Source organism: Microcebus murinus, chromosome 5 (assembly GCF_040939455.1).
Source record: "Microcebus murinus isolate Inina chromosome 5, M.murinus_Inina_mat1.0, whole genome shotgun sequence".
Classification (NCBI taxonomy): Eukaryota; Metazoa; Chordata; class Mammalia; order Primates; family Cheirogaleidae; genus Microcebus; species Microcebus murinus.
In genome coordinates this window covers 109,319,995-109,346,228 of record NC_134108.1, presented here as the reverse complement: position 1 = coordinate 109,346,228, position 26,234 = coordinate 109,319,995, and the positions used below count along the sequence as shown (strand labels likewise).

Sequence of the window (26,234 nt, the reverse complement as noted above, 5' to 3'; positions counted from 1 at the left end):
ATACATCCATGCTAGGCGAACAAAGACTTTCCTAATAATTTAATCAGAGCCACTTTCCCACTAAATCCTTTAGAAAGAACAAATTATCAGAAGATCATTACATGTAATATACTAAGAGACATAATGATTCTTACATTATTATAGCACTGTGACCAAAGGAGCTAAAAATATCTGCCTTCTTACCAAGTAAAAATAAAGACATGGTAATACTGACAAACATGCAATTTGTCTTAGGGAATGTGGTATCCATCATATCATTGTCCTTCATAGTTTCCAGATCAAAATCTTAAATTCGGCTGACATATAATAAGTATTTATGCCTATTTCCTTTAGTCCCAGCTACTTGGGAGGTTGAGGCAGGAGAACTGCTTGAGCCCAGGAGTTCGAGGCTGCAGTGAGTTATGATCATGGCACTACACTCCAACTTAGCAGAGCAAGACCCTGCCTGTAAAAAATAAAAAGATAAATCTATAGCTACATAGAGCCATGCATATATATCATTACTAGTAATTCATATTCAAGTGATTTAAAATCCTTTAAAAATTAAATAATGTTAATTCAGAGAATTCCATCAAAATAAAGCCTGCTTTATTTTTCAGTACTTTTTTAAAAAAATATTTTTTTATTTTTTTATTTTTTTTGAGACAGGTTAGTGGTATTTCCTTAGACTTCTCTGTACCTTTTGTTGCCCTCCCTCAAGTTTTTAGTACACTGTCATACATAAAATAAAAATTCCACAGCATGTTTGACTTAATTCACCCTTTTTAAAGAAAGTTTGAAAGTCTAGATGCTTTAATGTAGTATCACTAAGATTGCTAATGATACCTCCAGAATTCAGAGCCACTAGGCATGGTGGAGCATGCCTGTAATTGAAAATAATTATTTTAGGCCGGGCGCGGTGGCTCACGCCTGTAATCTTAGCACTCTGGGAGGCCGAGGTGGGCAGATTGCAGATTGCTCAAGGTCAGGAGTTCGAAACCAGCCTGAGCAAGAGTGAGACCCCGTCTCTACTATAAATAGAAAGAAATTAATATATATATATTGGCCAACTAATATATATATAGAAAAAATTAGCCGGGCATGGTGGCGCATGCCTGTAGTCCCAGCTACTTGGAAGGCTGAGGCAGGAGGATCGCTTGAGCCCAGGAGTGTGAGGATGCTGTGAGCTAGGCTGACTCCATGGCACTCACTCTAGCCTGGGCAATAAAGTGAGACCCTGTCTCAAAAAAAAAAAAAAAAAAAAAATCTGTGTATAACTTTTGCCTCCCCAAAAACTTAACTTCTAATAGTCTACTGTTAACCGGAAGCCTCACCAATAACATAAATAATCAGCACGTATTTTGTATATGTATTACATACTTTATTCTTACAATAAAGTAAGCTAAAGTAAATATTAAGAAAATCATAAGGAAGAGAAAATATATTTACTGTTCATTAAGTGGAAGTGGATCATCATGAAGACCTTATTTTTTTGCTTTCACACTGAATAGGCTGAGAAGGGAGAAGAGGGGTTTACCTTGCTGTCTGTCTCAGGCAGAGGTGAAGTAGGTGGAAGGGGAAGCAGGAGAAGCAGGCATACTCCACGTATGAGCTGACCCGAGTTAAGGGTTGACTGTATTTACATAGCATTTAATTTTGTGAGACATTGTAAGTCATCTAGAGATGATTTAAAGTACACAGGAGGGCCGGGCGCTGTGGCTCACGCCTGTAATCCTAGCTCTTGGGAGGCTGAGGCGGGCGGATTGCTCAAGGTCAGGAGTTCAAAACCAGCCTGAGCAAGAGCGAGACACCCCGTCTCTACTATAAAACAGAAAGAAATTAATTGACCAACTGATATATATATATAAAAAATTAGCCGGGCATAGTGGCACATGCCTGTAGTCCCAGCTACTCGGGAGGCTGAGGCAGAAGGATCACTCGAGCCCAGGAGTTTGAGGTTGCTGTGAGCTAGGCTGACGCCACGGCACTCACTCTAGCCTGGACAACAAAGTGAGACTCTGTCTCAAAAAAAAAAAAAAAGTACACAGGAGAATGTGCATAGGTTATATGCAAATACTACGCCAAGGGACTCAAGCATCTATGGATTCTGGTATCTGCAGGGGGTCCTAGAACCAATCCCCTGTGTGATACCAAGGGATGGCTACCCTGTATACATGAATTTTCTCCTTCAGTTTTCAGATGTACCATATCTTTGTGAAAATACTCTTTGTTTGGCTGAGGTAAAAATGGGTAAAAGAAATGGAAATTTAACAGATAACAGAAGACAGAATAGTTCCAGATTCAGCTTCTCTCTTTTTATACCTGTCAGCCAAGAGTTTTACCTTAAATTAAATTAGCAAGAAAGAATAGCTCTGAAGATCACAAAGAGGTGCTTTTCTTTTTTATTATAGAGGGACTACCACATGACTTGTCCACACAAGCCTTCCCTGGGCTACAGATGCAGTGTTACCAATGCACATGGCAAGCCCTGGGAGAAAGTCTGCTCCCCTAACCCTGTGATGGGTGACTACAGTAGGATTTTGGCCATAAGCAGCTAAAACATGGTGGCCTATTTACAAAAGGGAATATTTTAGCCCTTCCTTCAAATGTGCTGGCTAAATCTTTCCAGTGCTTCGGAGTTCTGTTTCTGAAATTCAGCCAACATGCTAAAAATTTTAAGCTAGGATGAACAAAGCTGTAGAACAGATGGAGTTTAATGATACCTAGGTTTGAAAATGCCATGACAAATTACTTAATAATCTCATCCCATTCATATTTATTTATTTTTATTATAAAATAAAAAATATATTTATATTTTATATATATAAATAAATTTATATATTTTTTATTATTTTTTTATTATATTATATTATCCCTGGGCTAGAGTGCCGTGGCATCAGCCTAGCTCTCACAACAACCTCAAACTCCTGGGCTCAAGCAATCCTTCTGCCTCAGCCTCCTGAGTAGCTGGGACTACAGGCATGCACACCATGCCTGGCTAATTTTTTCTATGTATTTTTAGTTGGCCAATTAATTTGTTTCTATTTTCAGTAGAGACGGGGTCTCACTCTTGCTCAGGCTGGTTTCAAACTCCTGACCTCGAGCAATCCGCCCACCTCAGCCTCCCAGAGTGCTAGGATTACAGGTGTGAGCCACTGCGCCCGGCCCTATTCATATTTATATAGAAATTTTTTCTAGTAACAAAATAAATATATGCTCCATGTGGAGAACTTGATAACCCATGAGCTAATCCAAAGATAACCACTGTGAATATTCTGGTGGACATCCTGTCAAAGAGCACAGCATTAGGAGTGTGGGTGTTGAAACTAGATGTCCTAGATTCGAATCTTACTGCGAGCATTTGCACACATCAGGCTAGACACAATTTATTTCGACAAATCACTCAACCTTAGTTTTTTCCTCTTCCATAAAATGTATATAATAACCATTCCTATCTCATAGATTCTTGTGAGGATTGAATGAGGCAATACACGCAAATGCTTAGAACAGCCTTAATCACAGTAAGTGTACAATGAATGCTATCTATTCTTCTTTCTCCACAAGTGAACACACATTTCTTCCCCATCAAGTGGTTTCATATCACAAATACTGCTTCATCCTGCTTTAATCAGGATGTGTGAGTAAACCTCTCTCTCTCTGGCACCCTGTGGAGCTGTTTTCACAGCATCTAGCAGACAAAAGGCAAATGTAAATTTTTTCTATGAGGATCACTAGACCCATTGACTAAAACTGCCTTTTTAGAATTTGTTTTATAGCCTCAAAGAGCTCCTGAGGAGCTCCTGGACTGACAACAGGGGTACAAACTGCAGGCCTCAGATTCCTGCCCAAAATCATGTCTTAAGGGCAAGATCAGACAAGATCTCTGACAGCCACTTGTGCTACCTGCCTGCTACTAGGAAGAAGAGGAGCGGATACAGTTCAGTACCCTGTTAATTTGGTTATAGGCATAAACATTCCCTCCCTAAATAAAAAGCCTGAGTACCTGATTCTCTCTGCCAACACACTCTTCCTCTTCCTTCTTGGCCCTTTTCCGCCTAGGAAAAAGTAAATAAACTTCTTGCTAATCCTAGTCTTTGTCTGGAGAAATGTTTCTCAAAACCCACCTGCACTAGCTCTCCACCCTAACAACCTCTACCCAAAGAGACATACTACATGAAGTTGTAACTAGGCAAAACCAATCAGGCCCTCTCTTGGGAAGGCTGAGTGTGAGATAGACAGACAGAGTCAACAGACAGGTGAATGATACAGAAGGGAGGAGAAACAAAACCAAAGAAGTAAGCAGAAGCTGAGAGGCTGAGAAGAGATTAGAAAGGCAGGTCCTCCACTGTGGGAGAGAGGGGCTGAGCCACTGGTGTATGACCAGACTCCTCGAGTTATACTGCTTTCCCACTGTCATTCCGCCTGCCGTGAGTGTTGCCTGCCTGTGCACTGTGTGACCTAGGTTTCAGCTAGTATAGCCTGGCTGGGCAGCTGCTGTGACAATGCTATGTTCTCCCTCACTTAACTGAGGAACCTAGAGAATGTGTCTATTTCTGATAACCCAAAGGGCTGACTCTAACTGCATTTCTGTGGCTGCTCTAATAGTTAAGTCATTAATTGAAGTACTCATTTTATTAAACATATGCTGTGTGTTGGGAATCAGGTATTCAACAGTGAGCAAGAAAGAAGTGTGCCTGACTCCACAGAGTGTAAAGTCAATAGCAAAAGGCAGATAATTAAGCAAGCAGTATCAATAAAGCATAATAAATACAATGGTGCTAGAAGTACAGACCACAATGGAAATAAACAACAATGGAGCTAGGAGGAATCACAAAGACTTCATGAAAGAAGTAACCTTCAGGCCAGGCGGGCGCGGTGGCTCAGGCCTGTAATCCTAGCACTCTGGGAGGCTGAGGCAGGCGGATTGCTCAAGGTCAGGAGTTTGAAACCAGCCTGAGCAAGAGCGAGACCTCACCTCTACTATAAATAGAAAGAAACTAGTTGGCCAACTAATATATATAGAAAAAATTACCCGGGCATGGTGGCGCATGCCTGTAGTCCCAGCTACTCAGAAGGCTGAGGCAGAAGGATCACTTGAGCCCAGGAGTTGAGGTTGCTGTGAGCTAGGCTGATGCCACAGCACTCACTCTAGCCTGGGCAACAAAGCAAGACTCTGTCTCAAAAAAACAAAACAAAAAAAAGTAACCTTCAGGTTGATGCATAAAATTAGCTATGCATGACACATTCTGCAGGTTGCTCACTAAACACCCATTCACACCCTGTGAAGTTATGGAGTCTTAAGAGAGCAAAAGTGAATAGGGTCAGTGTGTCCTATCAGGTCACCCGAGAGTCCTGGTCTCATTTAACAGGAAGGATCAATTTCTATGCTGGGTAAGCATCTTTCAATCCTGGAAATATTTAGAATATAGAATGTTTAAGAGACTCAAAATCATAAATATCTTATATGTGTATAATATTATATTAATAATTGTATCAATGTTTTTGTGTTTAAGGAGACCAGATATAGTTTATGATTTTGTAATTTTTATAAGAATATCATCTGTAGATTGGCAGCCCTGTAACCTAAAATGTAAAATGTATAACTGATTAACTTATTTATGACTTGTGATTTTAAGTTGTAAATCTTGATAAGACTTAAAGAATGTTAAGACATCTTATTTGTAAGTTTAGTATACAAGATTCACAGGACTCTTTTTTTTTTTTTTTTTTTGAGACAGAGTCTCGCTTTGTTGCCCAGGCTAGAGTGAGTGCCGTGGCGTCAGCCTAGCTCACAGCAACCTCAAACTCCTGGGCTCAAGCGATCCTTCTGTCTCAGCCTCCCAAGTAGCTGGGACTACAGGCATGTGCCACCATGCCCGGCTAATTTTTTCTATATATATTAGTTGGCCAGTTAGTTTCTTTCTATTTATAGTAGAGACGGGGTCTCGCTCTTGCTCAGGCTGGTTTCGAACTCCTGACCTCGAGCAATCCGCCCGCCTCGGCCTCTCAGAGAGCTAGGATTACAGGCGTGAGCCACCGCGCCCGGCCCACAGGACTCTTTTTTAAAGCTTTCTATGCATTATAACATTTTATGTTTCTTTGAAAATGTTATTAATTTTAAATGATGCATAATAATTGTACATTTATGAGGTACAGAGTAACATTTCAATACATGCATACAACATGTAATGATCAAATCAGAGCAATTAGCATATCCATCAACTCAAGCATTTATCATTTCATTATGTTGGAAACATTCACAATCCTCTCTTATAGCTATTTGAAAATACAAAATAAATTGTTAAATATAGTTGCCTTACAGTACAATAGAACATTAGAGCTCATTCCTCCTATCTAGTTGTAATTTTTTTTTTTCATATATAAAACTGAACTGTAATAGTTGTAATTTTGTATCTGTTAACCAACTTCTCTCTATCCTTCCCTTCTCCACCTATAGTAACCACTATTCTACTCTTTCCTTCTATGAGATCAACTTTTTTAGCTCCCACATGAGCAAAAACATGTGGTGTTTAACTTTCTGTGCCTGGCTTATTTCACTTAACATAATGTCCTCCAGGCTTATACATGTTGCCACAAATGACAGAATTTCATGCATTTTTATACCTGAATAGTATCTACATTTTCTTTTTCTTTTTTGAGACAGATCTTGCTCTGTCATTGGGGCTAGAGTACAGTGGCAGCATCATAACACACTGTGACCTCAAACTCCCGGGCTCAAGCAATCCTCCTGCTTTAGTCTCCCTAGTAGCTGGGACTACAGGTGTATGCCACCATACCTGGCTAATTTTTTTTTTTTTAATGCAGACACAGGGGTCTCACTATGTTGCTCAGGCTGGTCTTGAGCTCCTGGCCTCAAGTTATCCTCCTGCCTTAGCCTCCCAAAGTGCTAGGATTACAGGGGTGAGCTGCTGTACCCTGCTGACACATTTTCTTCATTCATTTATCTGTTTGGTGGACACTTAGGTTGATTCGATATCTTTGCCATTGTGAATAATGCTGCAATGAACATGAAAATTCAGATACTGCTTTGATATACTGATTTTCTTTCCTTTGGATACATACTCAGCAGTAGGATTGCTGGATCACATGGTAGTTCTAGTTTTAGCTTTTTGAGGAACCTCCATACTGTTTTCCATAATGGCTATAAGAATTTGTATTGCCACCAACAGTATATCAGAGTTCTCTTTTCTCTACATGCTTGCCAGCTGTTATTTTTTGTCTTATTGATAATAGCCATTCTTACTAGGGGAAGATGATAGATCATTATGGTTTTGATTTGCATTTTCCTGATAAATAGTGATGCTAAGCATTTTTTTCATATACTGTTGACCCTTGAACAACACAAGTTTGAACTGCGTGGGTCTGCTTACTTACAGATTTTCTTTCGCCTCTGCCATTACTAAGACAGCAAGATCAATCTTCTCTTCCTCCTCAGTCTACTCAACGTGAAGACCTTTATGATGATCCACTTTCACTTCATGAATAATAAATATATTTTCTCTTCCTTATGATTTTCTTAATAACATTTTCTTTTCTCTAGCTTACTTTATTGTAAGAATACAGTATATAATACAGACAACATACAAAATAAGTGTTAATCAACTGTTTGTCATTGGTAAGGCTTTTGGTCAACAGTAGGTAGGCAATTAGTTACATTTCTGGGAAGTCAAAAGTTATACACAGGCTGGGCGCCGTGGCTCACACCTGTAATCCTAGCACTCTGGGAGGCTGAGGCGGGAGGATTGCTCAAGGTCAGGAGTTTGAAACCAGCCTGAGCAAGAGCGAGACCCCGTCTCTACTAAAAATAGAAAGAAATTAATTGGCCAACTAAAAATATATATAGAAAAAATTAGCTGGGCATGGTGGCGCATGCCTGTAGTCCCAGCTACCTTGGGAGCCTGAGGCAGTAGGATTGTTTGAGCCCAGGAGTTTGAAGTTGCTGTGAGCTAGGCTGACGCCATGGCACTCTAGCCCGGGCAACAGAGTGAGACTGTCTCAAAAACAAACAAACAAACAAACAAAAAACAGTGAATTGTACTTGTTGGTCATTGGTATGTTTTCTTTTGAGAAATGTCTATTTATATTATTTGCCCATTTTTAAATTGGATTATTTGGGTTTTCTGTTGCTGAGTTCCTTGTATATTGTGGACATTAATCCCTCATCAAATGAATAGCTTGCAAATATTTTCTACCATTCTGTAGGTTGTCTCTTCACTCTTTTGATTGTTTCCTTTGCTGTGCAGAAGCTTTTTAGTTGATATTAAAATAATCCTATTTGTCTATTTTTGCTCTTGTTACCCGTGCTCTTGAGGTCATAACCATAAAATCTTTGCCCAGTCTAATGTCTGAAGAGTTTAATCCCGTGTTTTCTTCTACTAGTTTTTCACTTATTCTTAATTGAAGAGCTTTATATATATAAAGTCAGACAACTGAAGTTCGTTAAAACCAATCAAATATATTAAATTTATAAATGCAATTTGAAACATCTGAAGGTCTTCAACTAACTGGTATAGAGGTATTATCCAAAATCCCTTTAAAAGTGACTATTAAAATATCTTACACTTACAAATAGAAAAATCAGATGTGAAAACATATGAAAGAACTAGGTTTTAGATACGTACTTTAAGGAAATAATAACATTTTGAAAACTAAATAAACCTCTAAATAGTTGTTTCTGTTTACTAAAGCTTCCTTTCAAGGACAATTAAAAAACATCTACCAACATACTCTCTGACTTCAAGTCTGGTTCTTTGTTGACAGACATGGAATTGGAAAAACCACCCCCTCTACTCTATTCTGATGGAAGCTATGGAATTGTTTCTGGTTTTGTAATGACATGTTTCTGTAATTTTTACTGTTCGTACATCTGATCTATTAGGAAATTTTTCTTTTTTTCCTTTTTTAAAGAAACAGGGTCTTGCTCTGTTACCCAAGCTGGAGTACAGTGGCCCAATCATAGCTCACTGCAATCTCCAACTGTTGGGCTCAAGTAATCCTCTTGCCTCAGCCTCCCAAGTAGCTGGGACTACAGCTGTGTGCCACCATACCCAGCTAATTTTTTTTTTTTTGTAGAGACAAAGTCTTGCTATGTTGCCAAGGCTGGTCTTGAACTCCTGGGGTCTCAAGTGACCCTCCCACCTCGGCCTCCTAAAACAATAGGATTACAGGCGTGAGCTACCACACTCGGCCTGGAACCTTATTCTCAAGTTCAAAGCAGTACATAGACATTTCTTTATACTCTCAATAATGCTAGAGTAAAGGACTGCAGGGTAAAAACTTGCTCAAAGTTAGGTAAGAATCTTTAGGCCTGAGAATTGGAGGCAGGGCTTAATTTCAAGATCAGGATTCCCTTCAAGACAGGAGATAGGTAAAATACTAAACATATGAGTAGCACAGTTTAATTTAATCTGTCCTGCATCTTTCATTTTCTTGCTTTATAAGCACTTTATTCTACTTTACTGTATTGTCCATTTTACCTGCAGAAGGATAGTATGTAATTTCCAGGAAACAAGGGTAAACATAGTACCCTGCATTTCCTTTTGCAACCAACTAGTCTTCTACATCTTAAGCTGCATTTGTATAACCCAGGGACAATTAAAGTATAACACTCAAGGCCAGGCATGGTGGCTCACGCCTGTAATCCTAGCACTCTGGAAGGCCGAGGTGGGAAGATCGCTCAAGGTCAGGAGTTCAAAACCAGCCTGAGCAACAGTGAGACCCAGTTTCTAATAAAAATAGAATAAAAAATTGGACTGAATAACTTTTTCTAAAAAAAAAAAAAAAGAAAAGAAAAAGAAAAAATAAAAAAAATAGAATAAAATTAATTGGCCAACTAAAAATATATAGAAAACATTAGCCGGGCATGGTGGCGCGTGCCTGTAGTCCCAGCTACTTGGGAGGCTGAGGCAGGAGGATTGCTTAAGCCCAGGAGTTTGAGGTTGCTGTGAGCTAGGCTGACGCCACAGCACTCTATCTAGCCAGGGCAACAGAATGAGACTCTGTCTCGTAAATAAAGTATAATACTCTAATACAGATAGCAACAACAATTAAGATCAGCTTTCCTGAAACAGACATTAAATCTGATTATACTCTACAAAAGAACTGTCAGATTACAACCACAACTCCCCAAACCAAGTACCAAGTCTTTACACAAGGTCTCTGAAAGTGTCCCTTTCTCTCTACTCTAGAACCATCACTCTATTTCAAGTCTTGCAACAATCTGCCTAAATCCACAATGGCACATTAACTCTGTCAAACAACACTTTTGCCTTAGGTACCATAGAATCCATGGGAGCCAAATGGATTTAAATAAAAATCACACGGTTTAGGTCCACCAACTGGCCCTATCACACTTATTTGAATAGTCAAACCTTTAGGTTTCTCAAGCAAAAACCAAGGAAATGTTCTGGCTCCCTCAGGCCTAGGGAGGCAAAGTACAAAAGTATGTCTGCCCCTTAGGATGAGCCTATACCTTGCTCATTCCCCATTATCCAAGGTCCAACGGGAAAATGGGACCCCAATTCTGCTCCAGAGTAAGGAAAAACTCATCACCTGCTTTCACTGCTCCTCTATCATCTCCCTTACCTGGGGAAATCTTACACTGGACCACCACCACCACCACACTATCTACTGCACCCCCAAGCAAAGTCCCTCCAAAATGGAAGAATTTTAAATGAGCAAGTCTATAACCATCCAGACATCCTCCTAGAAATCCATCTTTGTGCCAGAGGTGAGTATTCTGCCAAGAAGGCCCTCTAGCATGCTGTACTAACTGTTCCTTCAAATCTTAAATTTCATATTATAATTTCCCATTTACTCTGTATTCTCAGTGAGATGTTAAGCTCGCTGACAGCAAAACCTAAATTTCTGTGTCGCCAGCATGTGGCCCAGTGCTTAGTGCAAGAAGGATGAGCACTCAGTATTTGCTGAATGAACAGACAACATTCAATCAGTAAATAGGTATGAGGAAGGTACAGATTAACTGGACTCTATCACGGCTTCACTCTACCATGGAATCAGGTCTGTCTCATTAAACCACTGACATCTCTCACGGGCCACTGAACACCCTTCTCTAGAGGGGGATGCTCTGCTAATACAACACATCACAATTCCTTGATAGGTTATAACAGGGGTCCTCAACATATGGTGAGTTGTATAATTATTTCATTATATATTACAATGTAATAATAATAGAAATAAAGTGCATGATAAAATGTGCTTAAATCATATCAAAACCATCTCTCTTCTCCCCAGTCTGTGGAAAAACTGTTTTCTGTGAAAACGGTCCCTGGTGCCAAAAAGATTGGGGACCACTGGGTTATAGCATGGGCAAGGCAGGAGAGGATGGCTGATACAACTAAAGCAGTTATTACTCACTGGGGATCTGGATTGGTCAGGATTCTTAATTGTAAGCAGTAGGATCCAACTAGATTAGTTTAAGAAAAGGATTTATTTAAGAGATAAAAACAGCTTACAGAATCACTGGGAGAGCTCAAGAATTAGACTGCAAGCCAAGGTTCCAGGTATAATTCCCAAAAACACGTTGCAGAACTGGGCTGCCAAGTGAATTGTTGCCTCTGGGATGAATCAGGAAGCTGCCAAATAAAAGCTACAAGCCAAACAGGAAGCTGACACTTTAGCACCCAATTCCAGAACCATATCTCCTGTCAAAATGTGTGCCACCAAAACGGATGGGTCTGCTACCCTCAGAACATGCCCTGCTTCTATCCTTGTGATTAAAGCAGTCTCCCGCAAGTGCTTTGTACTGGGCACACCTAAATCTCATCAAGCAGACTTAGTTACATTCCTTATAAGAGTCTGGGAAAAGTACTTTTTAGCACTAAGTCTCTTCGTATCAGAATGGATGTGGAGATAGCCAATCCAGAGTTTATCCCTCAAAGAGCACTTCTCTCCACAGCTCTATCAGGAGGAATTCTCAGAACATTCATTGGTAAGAATTCAATACTCTAATGCAGTGGGTTCTCAAGTCACCTGAGGGTCCTAATTAAATCAGACTATGATACAGTAGGTCTGGGATTGGGGCCTGAGACTTTTCCATTTCTAACAAGCTCACTGGCTGATACTGATGCTGTTGGTCCACCAACCACACTCTAAGTAGCAAGGGCTTAAACCAGGGATTATGGTTCACCACTGTGTTTATAAATAAAGCTTAACTGGAACACAGCTAGGCCCATTCATTTATGTAATATATTATCTATGGCTACACTGGCCCTACAATGGCAGAGTTAAGTAGTTATGACACAGACTGATGGCCTAAATAATGAATTTTTTCCTACTCTAGAATTATACATTATCTATCCATTCTTTTACATTCTAGAATAAATATATATTTGGTATATCTCAATATAAGTTAAATTTCTTTTTTTTTTTTTTCTTTTTTTTTTTTTTTTCTTTTTTTCAGTCTCCGTAGAGACTGTCAAAAATTGCCAATGCCGACTATATTTCAAGTCGTCATGGCGGGGTATTGGGAAAAGTTTTCAATTAGCAATAATCGCGCCTCGGATAAACCTCATTGGCTACGATACTGCCACTGCGCAAAGCTTATAAGTTAAATTTCTAACAAAATAAACTCTAAAGATTTTATCTTCTCCTCCTGGCCATGCTTTTAAATTGCTTTAAATTGAAACTAAGAGGCTTCTGAAAGTCAAATCCTAGAGGGTGGAGGCTCCAACAGTTTAAACATGGAGCTGTTATTCCCTTTGGCAGGAACTAGTTTAAGCATGGGCATGTGAACTAACTCTGGAACACCAGACATAAAAAGTCTGCTGGGAGAACTTCTGGGAAAGGTATCTTTTTTCCCAAATAAAAAGAGACCAATGAGGTGAAACTGTGTCCTGCATCTGAAGAGAATGAATGAGCATAAGACTGTGGTCGCCATCTTGGGACCACAAGGAGGCAAGCCCCAGAACAAAAGCCAATGTACCAGAGACGGCAGAATAATAAGATGGCAAGCACCTGGGCTCTTGATATTGTTGAGTTAGCCAACCTGGGACTCCTTGTTATGAGATATCATAAACCTGTTATTGAATGATAAAGAACATAATATTCTTCTCAGTTGCATACATCCTAACTGATAGAGTGATACATAATTTACAAAGGACATGCCTACTCATGTTCTCATTTGAACCTCACACCCTCCTCCCATCTCTCCATAATGGAGTAAACAGGAAGGTATTCAAATGCAGGACCAACTTCCAGGGAGTTTAAAGTTATTTTTTCATAAGTCATATAGCTATTAACTGACAATATCAGAAACCAGGAGTCCCATGTCAATGTTCTTTTCATTACACCCCTTTTGATTCCATTTGGTTCCATCCAGGTTAGGCTCCTTACCACCCACTGTAAGAATGCCATCTCACATCCTCTCTGTCAATGTTTATCATTTCTTATACTCTTATAATTTTCATTTTGGTTTTTTTTTTTTTTTTGAGACAGAGTCTCACTTTGCTGCCCAGGCTAGAGTGGGTGCCATGGCATCAGCCTAGCTCACAGCAACCTCAATCTCTTGAGCTCAAGCAATCCTACTGCCTCAGACTCCCAAGTAGCTGGGACTACAGGCATGCGCCACCATGCCCAGCTAATTTTTTGTATATATATTTTTAGTTGGTCAATTAATTTCTTTCTACTTTTAGTAGAGATGGGGTCTCGCTAAGGCTGGTTTCAAACTCCTGACCTCGAGCAATCTGCCTGCCTCAGCCTCCCAGAGTGCTAGGATTACAGGCGTGAGCCACCACGCCCAGCCTATAATTTTCATTTTGGATATTTCATCAGCATTTGCATTGTTCCACCCATCAAAGAAGCATGTTTTAATTACTTTCTGTTCATCTAGCTGTGCACTAGGCACAAAAAGGGAGGATTTTAAATGGGAAGCAAGATTTTTGTCCTCAGAGATTACAATCTAGTTATGAATACCAGATACATGATAAAATGAGAGTGACATAAACCAATTAAGTCTATAGGAGTTCAGAGCAAGGGAAGAATTCCTTGACTATTCTAAGGGTAAGAATAGTCTAAGAGGCTGGTCGGGTGCGGTGGCCCACGCCTGTAATCCTAGCACTCTGGGAGGCCGAGGCGGGCAGATTGATCGAGGTCAGGAGTTCAAAACCAGCCTGAGCAAGAGCGAGACCCCATCTCTACTAAAAGTAGAAAGAAATTAATTGGCCAACTAATATATATAGAAAAAATTAGCCGGGCATGGTGGCGCATGTCTGTAGTCCCAGCTACTCAGGAGGCTGAGGCAGCAGGATCGCTTGAGCCCAGGAATTTGAGGTTGCTGTGAGCTAGGCTGACTCCACGGCACTCACTCTAGCCTGGGCAACAAAGCGAGACTCTGTCTCAAAAAAAAAAAAAAAAAGAATAATCTAAGAGGACTACAGGAAGAGCTGAACCCAAAAAAACACAGAATTTAGACTTTTTCTAAGTGCTATTTTATATGCCCTTAGAATCAGTCTTAAATCCCCTCTATAACTAGGAAATGGTTAAAAAGCAATATTTGTGTGACCAGGACAAGTAAATCTGGGCAATAAAATTTACACCATCAAGTTATGAGAAATGAGATGACATGAGCAAAGCGGCGTATGATGTTCCCACAAAAGGCTATGGAGAAACACTAGTTATTCCTCCTGAGGGTCCACAACTTTACTTCTTCTGTTTATTCTGAAGTATCCAGTAAGATATTATGGCCCAGAACTCAATACATGTACGTATTACATGTGCATACATTATGTGACTAAATGCAAAAGATACTATTCTCTCTCAAGTTGTACCATTAACAACTTCTGGCTAACAGAATTGTTGCTTTAGCCCCACCCAGTTCCATGGCTAGGACAAAGGAAGTACAGGAGAGCAAAGGTCTCCTCCTCATCCAAAGGTTAATAAGAATGAGCCATTTATACAGCCTATTCCTCTCCTTTCTTAGGGCTGTGGAATTATTTAATTCTTGGTCTTCTATCACAGGTAACAGAGGCATAGTTGGAAAAGATTCATGGGAAGTCATAAAGGGCTGTCTAGTATCATTCAACATATTCACTACCTTGAGCTCTCTTCCTGCATAGAGTGCCTGGTAAACATTACTATGTCACAACTCGATCACCCCTTTAATAAAGGAGGCACATGGTAACCACTACTAAATGCCATCTTTCTGTGATTATGAGTCTGTCTATTCAGTGAGTGGTGATAAACTAAAGAAGTGCATACACAGGACAGGTTCATGATTACAAGGTACAGCTGTGCCCTTTCTTCTCCATGCATACCTCCTCACAGACTTCACGGACTGCTGCCACACCTGGCTCTTCCTCAGGCTCCATGCCTCCTCCAGGGACAATCCATCGGTCTGGATGGCGGCTACTGCTCACAAGTAGCACCTGAAGTCACAGAGGTCACATAGTGGGTTAAATATTCAAAAAGACATATTTATACAAATTCGGAGTTTAAACATCATTTGTCAAAGTAACTAAGACCCATTCCTTGTTTATACCTTTCCAAATCAAGGTAGCTTTGATTTCTGTTTGAAAAAGTAGACAATCTGCCTAGTAAAACCAGAAGGGCATCTGAAGGCCATTATCTCTATCCTCACTCAGACGTCCCTCAGTAATTTGTCCTATCTATCCCTCCCTGTTCCTGTTTCTGAAGCCCTTGAACACAGTTCTGGCGAGGTGAAGAAAGGCACTGATAAGCCTGCAAGCACTGAAAAAGCTAGCCAAAAGGAAAGAGGCCCTTGGCTGCGCTGCCATCATGGTCCAACACTTTCTCTCTAGGTTCTCACTCTGGTGGGTCCCAGTACCTGCTCCATCAGATGCTCACTGGCCAATACAACACACTACCCTATGCTCTAAGTGCACACTGACAACCTAACTCTCTTAGCTACATGAGAAATAGAAAAATTCCTCTCCTTACACTTTCTGCTAAGATAAAACTGGAATTTTTTTAAACTAGGAAATTTTATTAGGAAATAGAAAGAAAAACAAACAAAAACACAGACAAAATGCTGATACAGGATATGGTTTTACTAATTCAGCTTAACCAGCATTCTGGGCATGGTTAAAATAAAAATCTAGAATTCCCTAGTTCCTTTTCCTTACTTGCCCCTCTCTAGGAAAGATGCTAAACAAAACCAGCTGGACTCCTCATTTGGAGGCAGAGTTGGCTTGGCATTATTTCCAAAACTAAAAGAATCCTCAACTGTTCCCTAAACTATCACTTTCTTATGATGACTTGTGAGCCTCCATCTCTATTCCAAGCCACATTCCCTCCGAACACTCCACTTCTACTCTGCAGTCATCTTTGTGGCCGGAAAGAAAGTGCTACTTCCTCTCTGGCCCTTACAAATTCCACCACTGTCTTCCACTTCCTGACCTTCCAGTCATCTCCTCTTCACTTTGACGTCTCCGCAAATACAGGCCCTTGGAAATTCTACCCTTATGCCTAATCCCTTTTTTTCCTGTTGTGATATATTCTTTTCATGCTCATCTACACAGTCTTCAATTTGTAGACTCAGAATAGACCATGGACTTATGATAAATCCACATCAAGTCACCATAGCCCATGGACTGAAAAAAAAAGTATTATAAGTACTATTTTTAAAATATATTTTAAGTTCTGCTTTGACTAATACAATGTAAAATAATTTTAAATGCTGAGATAAAATCCAGAGTAGTTTTTGGTTGATATATATACATGTTCAATTAAAGGATATTAAAAGTACAATCAGGAGACTCCATGAAATTTTGCTATTATTAATAAAAAAGAGTCCTCACTGGACTCCTACCTCAGACCATATACAAAAAATTAACTCAAAATGGACCAACAATCTAAATATAAAAGCTAAAACTATAAAACACTTAGAAGAAAGCAGAGGGTTAAACCTTCATGATCTTGGACGTGGCAAGATATGCCAAATTCTTAGACATGACACCAAAAACATGAGCAACAAAAGAAAAATAAACAAACAAACAGAACATAAAAAGAGTTGACAAGGATGTGGACTAATTGCAATCCTTATACATCGCTGGTAGGAATGTAAAATTGTTCGGCCACTATGGAAAACAGTTTGGTTGTTTCTCAAAAAAAAATTTTTTTTTGGAGCCAGAGACTCACTTTGTTGCCCAGGCTAGAGTGAGTGCCGTGGCATCAGCCTAGCTCACAGCAACCTCAAACTCCTGGGCTCAAGCAATCCTTCTGCCTCAGCCTCCCAAGTAGCTGGGACTACAGGCATGCCCCACCATGCCTGGCTAATTTTTTCTATATGTTTTTAGTTGGCCAATTAATTTCTTTCTATTTTTAGTAGAGACAGAGTCTCGCACTTGCTCAGGCTGGTTTCAAACTCCTGGCCTTGAGTGATCCGCCCGCCTTGGCCTCCCAGAGTGCTAGGATTACAGGTGTGAGTCACCATGCCCGGCCTTGTTTCTCAAAAAATTAAACAAACAAAATTACTATATGACCTAGTAATTCCACTCCTAGCTATATACCCCAAAGAACTGAAAACAGATCCTCAAATACTTGCACACTGATGTTTATAGCAGCACCATTTACAATAGCTAAAATGCAGAAACGACCCAATTGTCCAATAGTGAATGAATGGATAAACAAAATATGACACATACACACAATGGAATATTATTCAGCCATAAAAAGGAATTACTGATACATGCTACAACATGGAAGAACCTTGAAAACATTATGTTAAGTGGAAGCAGACAGACACAAAAGGTCATATACTGCATTATTCCATTTATATGAAATATGCAGAATAAGCAAATCCATAGACAGAAAGCAGACTGGTGATTTACTAGGAACTGGGGGAAGACAAAAACAGGTAGCAACTGCTTACTGGGTAACAAGAGTTTTATTCTGGGATGATGACAGTGTTCAGAATGTAGATAACAAGTGGTGGTTGCTAAATGGCAATGAACTGTTCACTTAAAATTGTTAATGTTATGCTATGTGAATTTCATCCCAATTTTTAAAAGCCTAGTTTTAAGATTACAGTGATTTTTTAAAAGTTGAGGGAGTTAGTGCTATTACTTTCTTCCCCAGAGCAAGCAGCCTTCCAGAAGGTTATCCTTAGTGTTATATTACTAAATTATAAAACTATAAAATATACTATTTCCGGCCTGGCGCGGTGGCTCACGCCTGTAATCCTAGCACTCTGGGAGGCCGAGGCAGGAGGATTACTCGAGGTCAGGAGTTCGAAACCAGCCTGAGCAAGAGCGAGACCCCATCTCTAACTATAAATAGAAAGAAATTCATTGGCCAACTAATATATATAGAAAAAATTAGCCGAGCATGGTGGTGCATGCCTATAGTCCCAGCTACTCGGGAGGCTGAGGCAGCAGGATTGCTTGAGCCCAGGAGTTTAAGGTTGCTGTAAGCGAGACTGATGCCACGGCATTCACTCTAGCCTGGGCAACAAAGCAAGACTCTGTCTCAAAAAAAAAATTAAAAAATATATATATACTATTTCCATAAAAAGGGGGATCATTGCTATGCTCATTCTCTTCAATAATTGTGACCAATCTTATATTTTTAAACATTCCTTATCAAAAGAAAATTAAACCTAAATATAAGCATGCATGTTGAATCAAACTACAAAGTTAAAAGAAAAGTCCTCAAAAGACTCTATAGACAAAGGCATTTAAATCATATCTATCTAATCTGCAAGAAGATTCAAGAAGAAAAAGTAGTAAAGTGGGTTAATCTTTCATGATCTGTTGTATAAATCACAACACAGTCTTTCTTCCCCTACTTCCTGGCAAAGTGTTTACCAGTCATTATAAACCTAAGCATTGGCCGGGCGCGGTGGCTCACGCCTGTAATCCTAGCACTCTGGGAGGCCGAGGCGGGCGGATTGCTCATGGTCAGGAGTTCGAAACCAGCCTGAGCAAAAGTGAGACCCCGTCTCTACTATAAATAGAAAGAAAATTAATTGGCCAACTAATATATATAGAAAAAAAAATTAGCTGGCCATAGTGGCGCATGCCTGTAGTCCCAGCTACTTGGGAGGCTGAGGCAGCAGGATTGCTTGAACCCAGGAGTTTGAGGTTTCTGTGAGCCAGGCTGACGCCATGGCACTCACTCTAGCCTGGGCAACAAAGTGAGACTCTGTCTCAAAAAAAAAAAAAAAAAAAAAAAACCTAAGCATTGCTTCAAAGCTGACTAGGGCCACCCAATTAAGTTATAGTTCAAATAAAAAACCTTTACAGGAACATTTCAAAGCTAAAACAAAGAAAAGGAAACTCTGGCATAAAGTACAAGCATTCAATTTCTAAATTTCAATCAATGTGAAATATTAATTAGTAAATCTAGCAAGCGTTATTGCTTTGTACATTCAAAGCATGACTATATGAAGTAAGACCATAAGTAATAATGAGGCTGTAGAAAGCAAGCCTCTTTACTTTGTAGTTACAATTCAAAGCAATCGCTATTACTGGTAAATAGCTTTCCTTGGTAAGTTTCCTTGACAACCCATCAAAAATTTACTGCAAAAAAACAAAACAAAAAAATCCTTTACTTTAGCCAGGGATTTAGCTCCTTCCTACCTGGTAAAATACTAAATCATGTTCTGGTCAGTAAATTCTTACTCTGAAGTTTGATTTTGAAATATAAAATTCTCTAAAAATAAACCAAATGGCAAAGCTCCTAAAAGATTCTGAAAATAACACACTAAAAGAAAAAAAAGCAGAATGTGTTATTTATTCAACAAACATACATTAAGCATCATCATGAGCCAGGAATGGGAGATGCACAGATTAAAACCACTGCAGTTGGGAGGAAGATCAAAGTGGTGAACCAGGTATCAAACCTTTCTGAAGTTCTAGTCATTGAGACAGGAGGTATAGGTATAGAGATGGATAAACGGATCCATGGAACACACCCACCCATAGACAGACTCTTGGATTCATGATATAGGTAGCTCTGCAGAGTAGGCAGAAATCAAGAGGTGGGGAGGCACAACTTCTGTTCCATACAGATACAAAGGGAAAATCATTGTATTAATGATATGTACATAGTAAAAGGATAAAGAAATGTGTGGGAATGATAAATGTAATGAAAGGAGGAAGAAATACAGCAGGAACAGTAATGTTTTATTTCTTACAGTTTTTTTTTGTTTAATATTGCTTAAAACAAATTTTTTAAAGAACATAAAGGAAGGCCATAGTCCTTGCCCTAAAGGAACTGAGTATCTAGTGGAAGAAACAAAAGGTAATTATACAGGGTGAGGAGTACTTTGGTTGAGGTACGGATAGGACATCACAATGACACTAAAAAGAGACACCCACCTAACCCAGACTTGGGGTAAGGGGCATGATAGAGGGATGATATGGGAAGGTTTCTTAAGGGAAGTGACTTAAGATAAATCTAAGCTCAAGAAGGACATTTATTCAACAAAAATATCATAAGATGCCTACTGTGTATCCATGTGTTTGGGACACAAAAGCAAGGTAGTTACAGCCTCAACGCTAGAGAAATTTAAAGTACAATGAATGAGACAGACAAAAAAAAAAAGTCAGGTGACCGATTATATTTCAGTGACTACGGCAGAGATTACGATGCTCACCAGATAGTCCATGTGCTTACCTACAGTATTCAACCCCTTTGCTGTGAGGTGGGGCCTTGTGACCAGTCTGGCTAAAGATATGTGACCAGAAGGGATAAGTGTCACTTCTGAGGTGAGGCAGTAAAAAGTTTCTTTCCTCCTCTGCCACAGTACCCAAGGACTCTGTGAGTTCCTGCTGATGCAGCTATAAGCCGGGGCCCCTAAATGAAGGAGAGTTTCTATGTGGGGCAGAGCTTCTGAAAACCCAAGACTGACAGGCATCATAACATGAAAACTCTGTTGTGTTAAAATAATGAGATTTCAAAGTAAATTTGTTACTGACTGCATCACAACCTAGCCTAACCTGCGGAAGGTCAGTGAAATGTCTAATGATCTCTTCTATGGACTGCCTCACACCCAATCCTGAAGCCTAGAGCCTGACTCATATAAGTGGCCAATAAATGTTTGATGAGCAAATGAAAGAATGGACCAATAACTGAATGAACAAACAGCTGCTTTTCAGAAGGAGTACACAGAGCATATAGAAGGGAGCACTTAGGGAAGCTGGACAAAAAGGCAAGGGTCCAATTACAGTTTGGATTGAAGCTGAAGGCAATGGGGAAGTCAATGAAGTTGTTTATTAAAGAATGAAATAACATAACCTCAAGTGAGTTTTAGAAAAGTCTCTTTGACATGGGCTGGAGGAAGGAAAAGCATGCTAATGGAGCAGGTTTCCACAGTAATTCAGGTTGACAAAGGATTAGGATAGTAGGAGTTGGAAGTAACAGGTTTCGTGATATACAGAAGGAAGAATCTACAAGGCCAAGTGCCTGACAGGACATGGGAGTATCCCCCCTGGATGTGGACCGGGTTAATGGTGGAACAGCTCCAAGGAGAATGTGGAGGGGTCAGTGGAGGAGGGAACCAACAAGGAAGAGCTGGGAAGTCATTCTCTGAACATAAGAATTTTGAAGGTTCAGTGAGATGTCTAATGAATATTTCTAGTGAGAAATATTTCTAGTGGGAAATCATATAATGTGGGCTAAGAAGAAGCAAAAAGACAGTGATTTGGGAAACAATGGCCTCAAAATCTTCCAGCCAGAATGAGATTAACGCAAGGGAGAATATGTACATTTGCAAAGCTCACTGGCTAAAGGAGCTAGCCCCTTTCTCCCTACCCACTCCCCACCCCACTTGGTGTCACACAAGTCTTCATTCCCACTGCCAAGGGTGTAGTGGATATAGACATACTCCCGATATCTCACATTAAAGCTTTGGAAATATTTTCCTTAAAGAAATCAGGTTACCTATGGTGATAATATAAATTATTATAGGAAATCCTGATTAACAAACTAGATACCAGAAGCACATTGACTTATCCCTCCGCTCTCCGTATGGCGGTGGCCGCCCGGGCCGTGTGAAGAGGAAGAACGCCAAGAAGGGTCAGGGTGGGGCTGGAGCTGGAGATGATGAGGAGGAGGATTAAGCCCACCGATCCCCTTCTGGGTTGGTGGATTGTCTAGTTTTCCAGTCAGATAATAAAATAAGATCAACACTTAAAAAAAAAAAAAAAACTAGATGGTTAGACATATTAATAGTTTCCAGAGAATCACATGCAATAATGCACCTAATATGATCTTGTTTCCAACAATGCAATGCAATGCAATGCAATGTGAGGCCCCTGGCATTAAACAGCTTCTCAGCAGTGCTGTTACTGCCAGAGAGCTCTGCTGGTATTCCAGATGGCGGAAGGGCTATACACTATCAAATCTGTGATATGCCCTGCAAACTGCTGCTACAGATGAGTCCTTTCTAATAGTTTATGTGTCCCTTCTTCAAAATTAGACCAACATAAAAATGAATGATTTTCTGTACTTGTTTGGATTCCACATAAATGCAAGTTTACTATATTTTACACAATGTCTTAAAGAACAGCAGCCACAAGTTCTCGTTTACAATGATTCCACAGAACGTTTAAAGGATGAGTAAAGCTGAATATGAGGTGAAATAACTTGCTAAAAGTAAATCAATACTCACAGGACCAAGAAGAAATTTCAGTTCGTAAAGTTTTAAAGTCATTTTACCTATTTTTTTGAATAGCTATTTAAAAAATTTAAGGCTTTTCTTTATTTTTTACCATGTGGGAGGCTCAAAAAACTGTTAAACCACTAGACATAAACAATCAATTTACAAAATACCTTATCAACGTTGCTTCACCTTACTTAGCTGATCAGGCTGTTTATTTAACAAAAGAGGGCATTCCCTGCCTGGTAAAGAAACACCATACTGTGCTGTGAAAAGATATTTTGATTTTGACAGTTTTTATCTTGGGAGTAACAGGGTATTTTCAGAGTAATATGAAGAGGTAGTCCCAAACACCAACTATTGAACACAGATATCAGTCTTAAATACGAGTACCCAGGGTATGGGGCATAATACTAGACAACCAATGATTGCCTCTGTACAGTACAACTGGTGGTGCTGAGGAGGTGTTTCATATTAAAACCTGTGTACAGCCTGAATATTCTAGAATAGGCATATAAGACTTTTATAATTGGCCAAGATGAATGCTAAGCATTATTTCCTAGGAAATTTTTGAAAGCCAAATGGATTGAATGACATTTAGAATGCTCCAGTTTCTTGAAGTTTCAAACAAATAAGGCCACAGTTGACAGCATTCCTGACATCCATGCATTATTTTCCCACAGTCTTAGAACTATAAGAATACACTGCAAAATCCCTACTCATTAATATGCTTATTTTTCCAAGCTACCTACAAAATAATGGCCTTCAAAATACAGATTCATATAGAAGGCACTCACTGTAAACTCAAAGGCAGGCACTGTGTGCTCATAGTAGCATCAACATATTAATCACATTTCAATTTAATTCGTCAAAGTTTAAACCACAAATGTAAGCTGTCTACTTTACAGAGAAGGAAGGATAGTCAGGAGATTGGGTTACAGGTCTGCCTCTAACACCAATCAGTTATAACTGCGAAACAAAACCTTACAGCTCTCTAGATTTCAGCTTTTTTGGTTTTATACAAGGTGGCCTAAATCTCTAAAACCCTTGCAGTATTAACATAGTACTCTAAATTACTACATGTATGTGTCTAGAATTGTGGTTCCTAATGCTACTCTTTTTAAAAATCTATTTTTTCAATAGTACACACTGCATATATTTAAAAGGTACAAAAGGACACAGTGAAAAGCAAGTCTTTTCTCCCACCTCCATCCCTAAGGGAGCTTCCTGTGAAGACTTCTTGAGATATTCCAGCTTAAGTATAAATACATACATATTTATTCCTGTTCTGGATCATCATAAAAATGAAACCATATGGTAATCACTGCGGATTTTATTATATGGTTATACCATATTTAATTTATTTAATCAATTAAAATGGACCTTTTGGGCATTTCTAATCTTCTGTTATTAAAAACAATGACTCAAGTTCCTTGGTCTGAGCAAATCCGACAAAAGGGGAAGACAAGCAGGAGCAGGTCTGGAGAGGAACAATTTTGCATGTGTGAAGTCTGAGGTGCCTATTCAACACACAGGTGGAGTGGCTGAGAAGGCAGCTGGAGAGATGAGTCTGCAGTTCCATGGAGAGGTCAGAGCTGGAGATTAATATTTGGCAGTATGTGGAATTCGGGGTTAGATGAGATAACATAGAAAAGTAGCCTGGGGCACTGCTAGCCTGAGCCGTGAAATTCTTTGCTGTTTTAAAGGATCCAAAAAAAGGAGTCTGAGAAGAACAACCAGTGAGAAAGAAAGAAAACCAACAGTGGGGCATACAAGAAGACAAGCAAAGTGTTTCACAGAGAAGGAAATGATCAACTGGGTTAAATGCTACTGGGAGGTCAAGTAAGATGAGAACTGAGAACTGACCACTGGATTTGGCAACATGAAGGTCATCTGTACAGTGACAAAGGTAGTTTCTTTACATAACCTAAGACAGGAACTGCATGTCAAAGACAAGCACACTTATAATTTTATGTGTGTGTGTGTATATATATATATATGTATGTATTTTTTTGAGACAGAGTTGCCCAGGCTAGAGTGAGTGCCGTGGCATCAGCCTAGCTCACAGCAACCTCAAACTCCTGGGCTCAAGCAATCTTTCTGCCTCAGCCTGCTGAGTAGCTGGGACTACAGGCATGTGCCACCATTCCCGACTGATTTTTTCTATATATATTAGTTGTTATTATATATATATATAGTTTTTATATATATTAGTTCTATATGTATTAGTTTCTACATATATTAGTTAGCCAATTAATTTCTTTCTATTTTATAGTAGAGACAGGGTCTCGCTCTTGCTCAGGCTGGTCTCAAACTCCTGACCTCGAGCAATCCGCCCGCCTCAGCCTCCCAGAGTGCTAGGATTACAGGCGTGAGCCACCGCGCCAGGCCTATAATTTAATAGATATTGATGCTTTGCTTTCCACAGAGGTTGTACCCATTTATATGCCTACCAGCAGCATATGAGATTGACTATTCCCACACAACCTTACCAATATATGGTATTACTCAACTTTCTGACATTTGTCAATCTGATGGGTGAAATACGATGTCTCATTTTAGTTTCAATTTGCATTTCTCTTTCTCTTATTACAAGAAAGGTGTACCATCTTTTATTTATCTGTTTGGTTGTTTTTTTTGTTTGTTTGTTTTTTGAGACAGAGTTCTCACTCTGTTGCCCAGGCTAGAGTGCTGTGGCATCAGCCTAGCTCACAGTAGCCTCAAACTCCTGGGCTCAAGCAATCCTTCTGCCTCAGCCTTCCAAGAAGCTAGGATTAGAGGCATGTGGCTACCATGCTTGGCTAGTTTTTAAAATTTTTTGGTAGATACAGGGTCTCACTACATTGCCCAGGCTGGTCTTGAACTCCCAGCCTCGAGAGATCCTTCTGCCTCAGCCTCCCAAAGTGCTGGGATTATAGGCATGAGCTATCACACCCAGCCCATATATCTCTTAAGACTCATTTGTGTTTCCTTTTCATATCCTTTGCCCATTTTTCTATTGGGCTAGTGATCTTTTCCTTACTAATTTGGAAGAACTCTTTATATATTAAGTAATTAGCTTGGTGATTGATTTGGCTTTATGGTGACTGTGTCATGCAGAACCAGCTTTCTATTTTTATGTAATCAATTTTATAATCCTTTCTCTTTTGCCAGTCTGGTGAATGTTTAATGGTATTTAATTGTGGCTTTATTTTGCATCTTTGATCACTAACGAGGTTAAGTATAAAAATGTTTTCTGGGCATTTGGGTTCCTACTTTCATCAAGGGTCTGATCTAGTCTTGGGCTCATTTTACTACTTTGTGTTTTTCTAATTTTTTTTTTTTAGACAGAGTCTCGCTTTGTTGCCCAGGCTAGAGTGAGTGCCGTGGTGTCAGCCTAGCTCACAGCAACCTCAGTTTCCTGGGCTCAAGCAATCCTCTGCCTCAGCCTCCGGAGTAGCTGGGACTACAGGCACATGCCACCATGCCCGGCTAATTTTTTCTATATATATTAGTTGGCCAATTAATTTCTCTCTATTTATAGTAGAGACAGGGTCTCACTCTTGCTCAGGCTGGTTTCGAACTCCTGACCTTGAGCGATCCGCCCGCCTCGGCCTCCCAGTGCTAGGATTATAGGCGTGAGCCACCGTGCCCGGCCAGATGCTATTTTTTCATG

At 39.7% G+C, this 26,234-nt stretch overlaps 1 protein-coding gene and 1 non-coding gene across 2 annotated transcripts in view; both read right to left on the bottom strand.

Annotated features, from left to right (window-relative positions):
- NUDT3 (nudix hydrolase 3) overlaps window positions 1-26,234 on the bottom strand; it is a 105,698-nt gene that overhangs the window by 40,340 nt on the left and 39,124 nt on the right. Inside the window, exon 2 of the mRNA XM_012746776.3 lies at window positions 15,273-15,383. Within this exon, the coding sequence (XP_012602230.1) occupies window positions 15,273-15,383 (111 nt within the window). The remainder of the gene's footprint in view (window positions 1-15,272; window positions 15,384-26,234) is intronic.
- On the bottom strand, window positions 12,422-12,562 carry LOC142871164 (U4 spliceosomal RNA). The gene has a single exon (XR_012919433.1). It is a non-coding gene; the product is annotated as a U4 spliceosomal RNA (small nuclear RNA).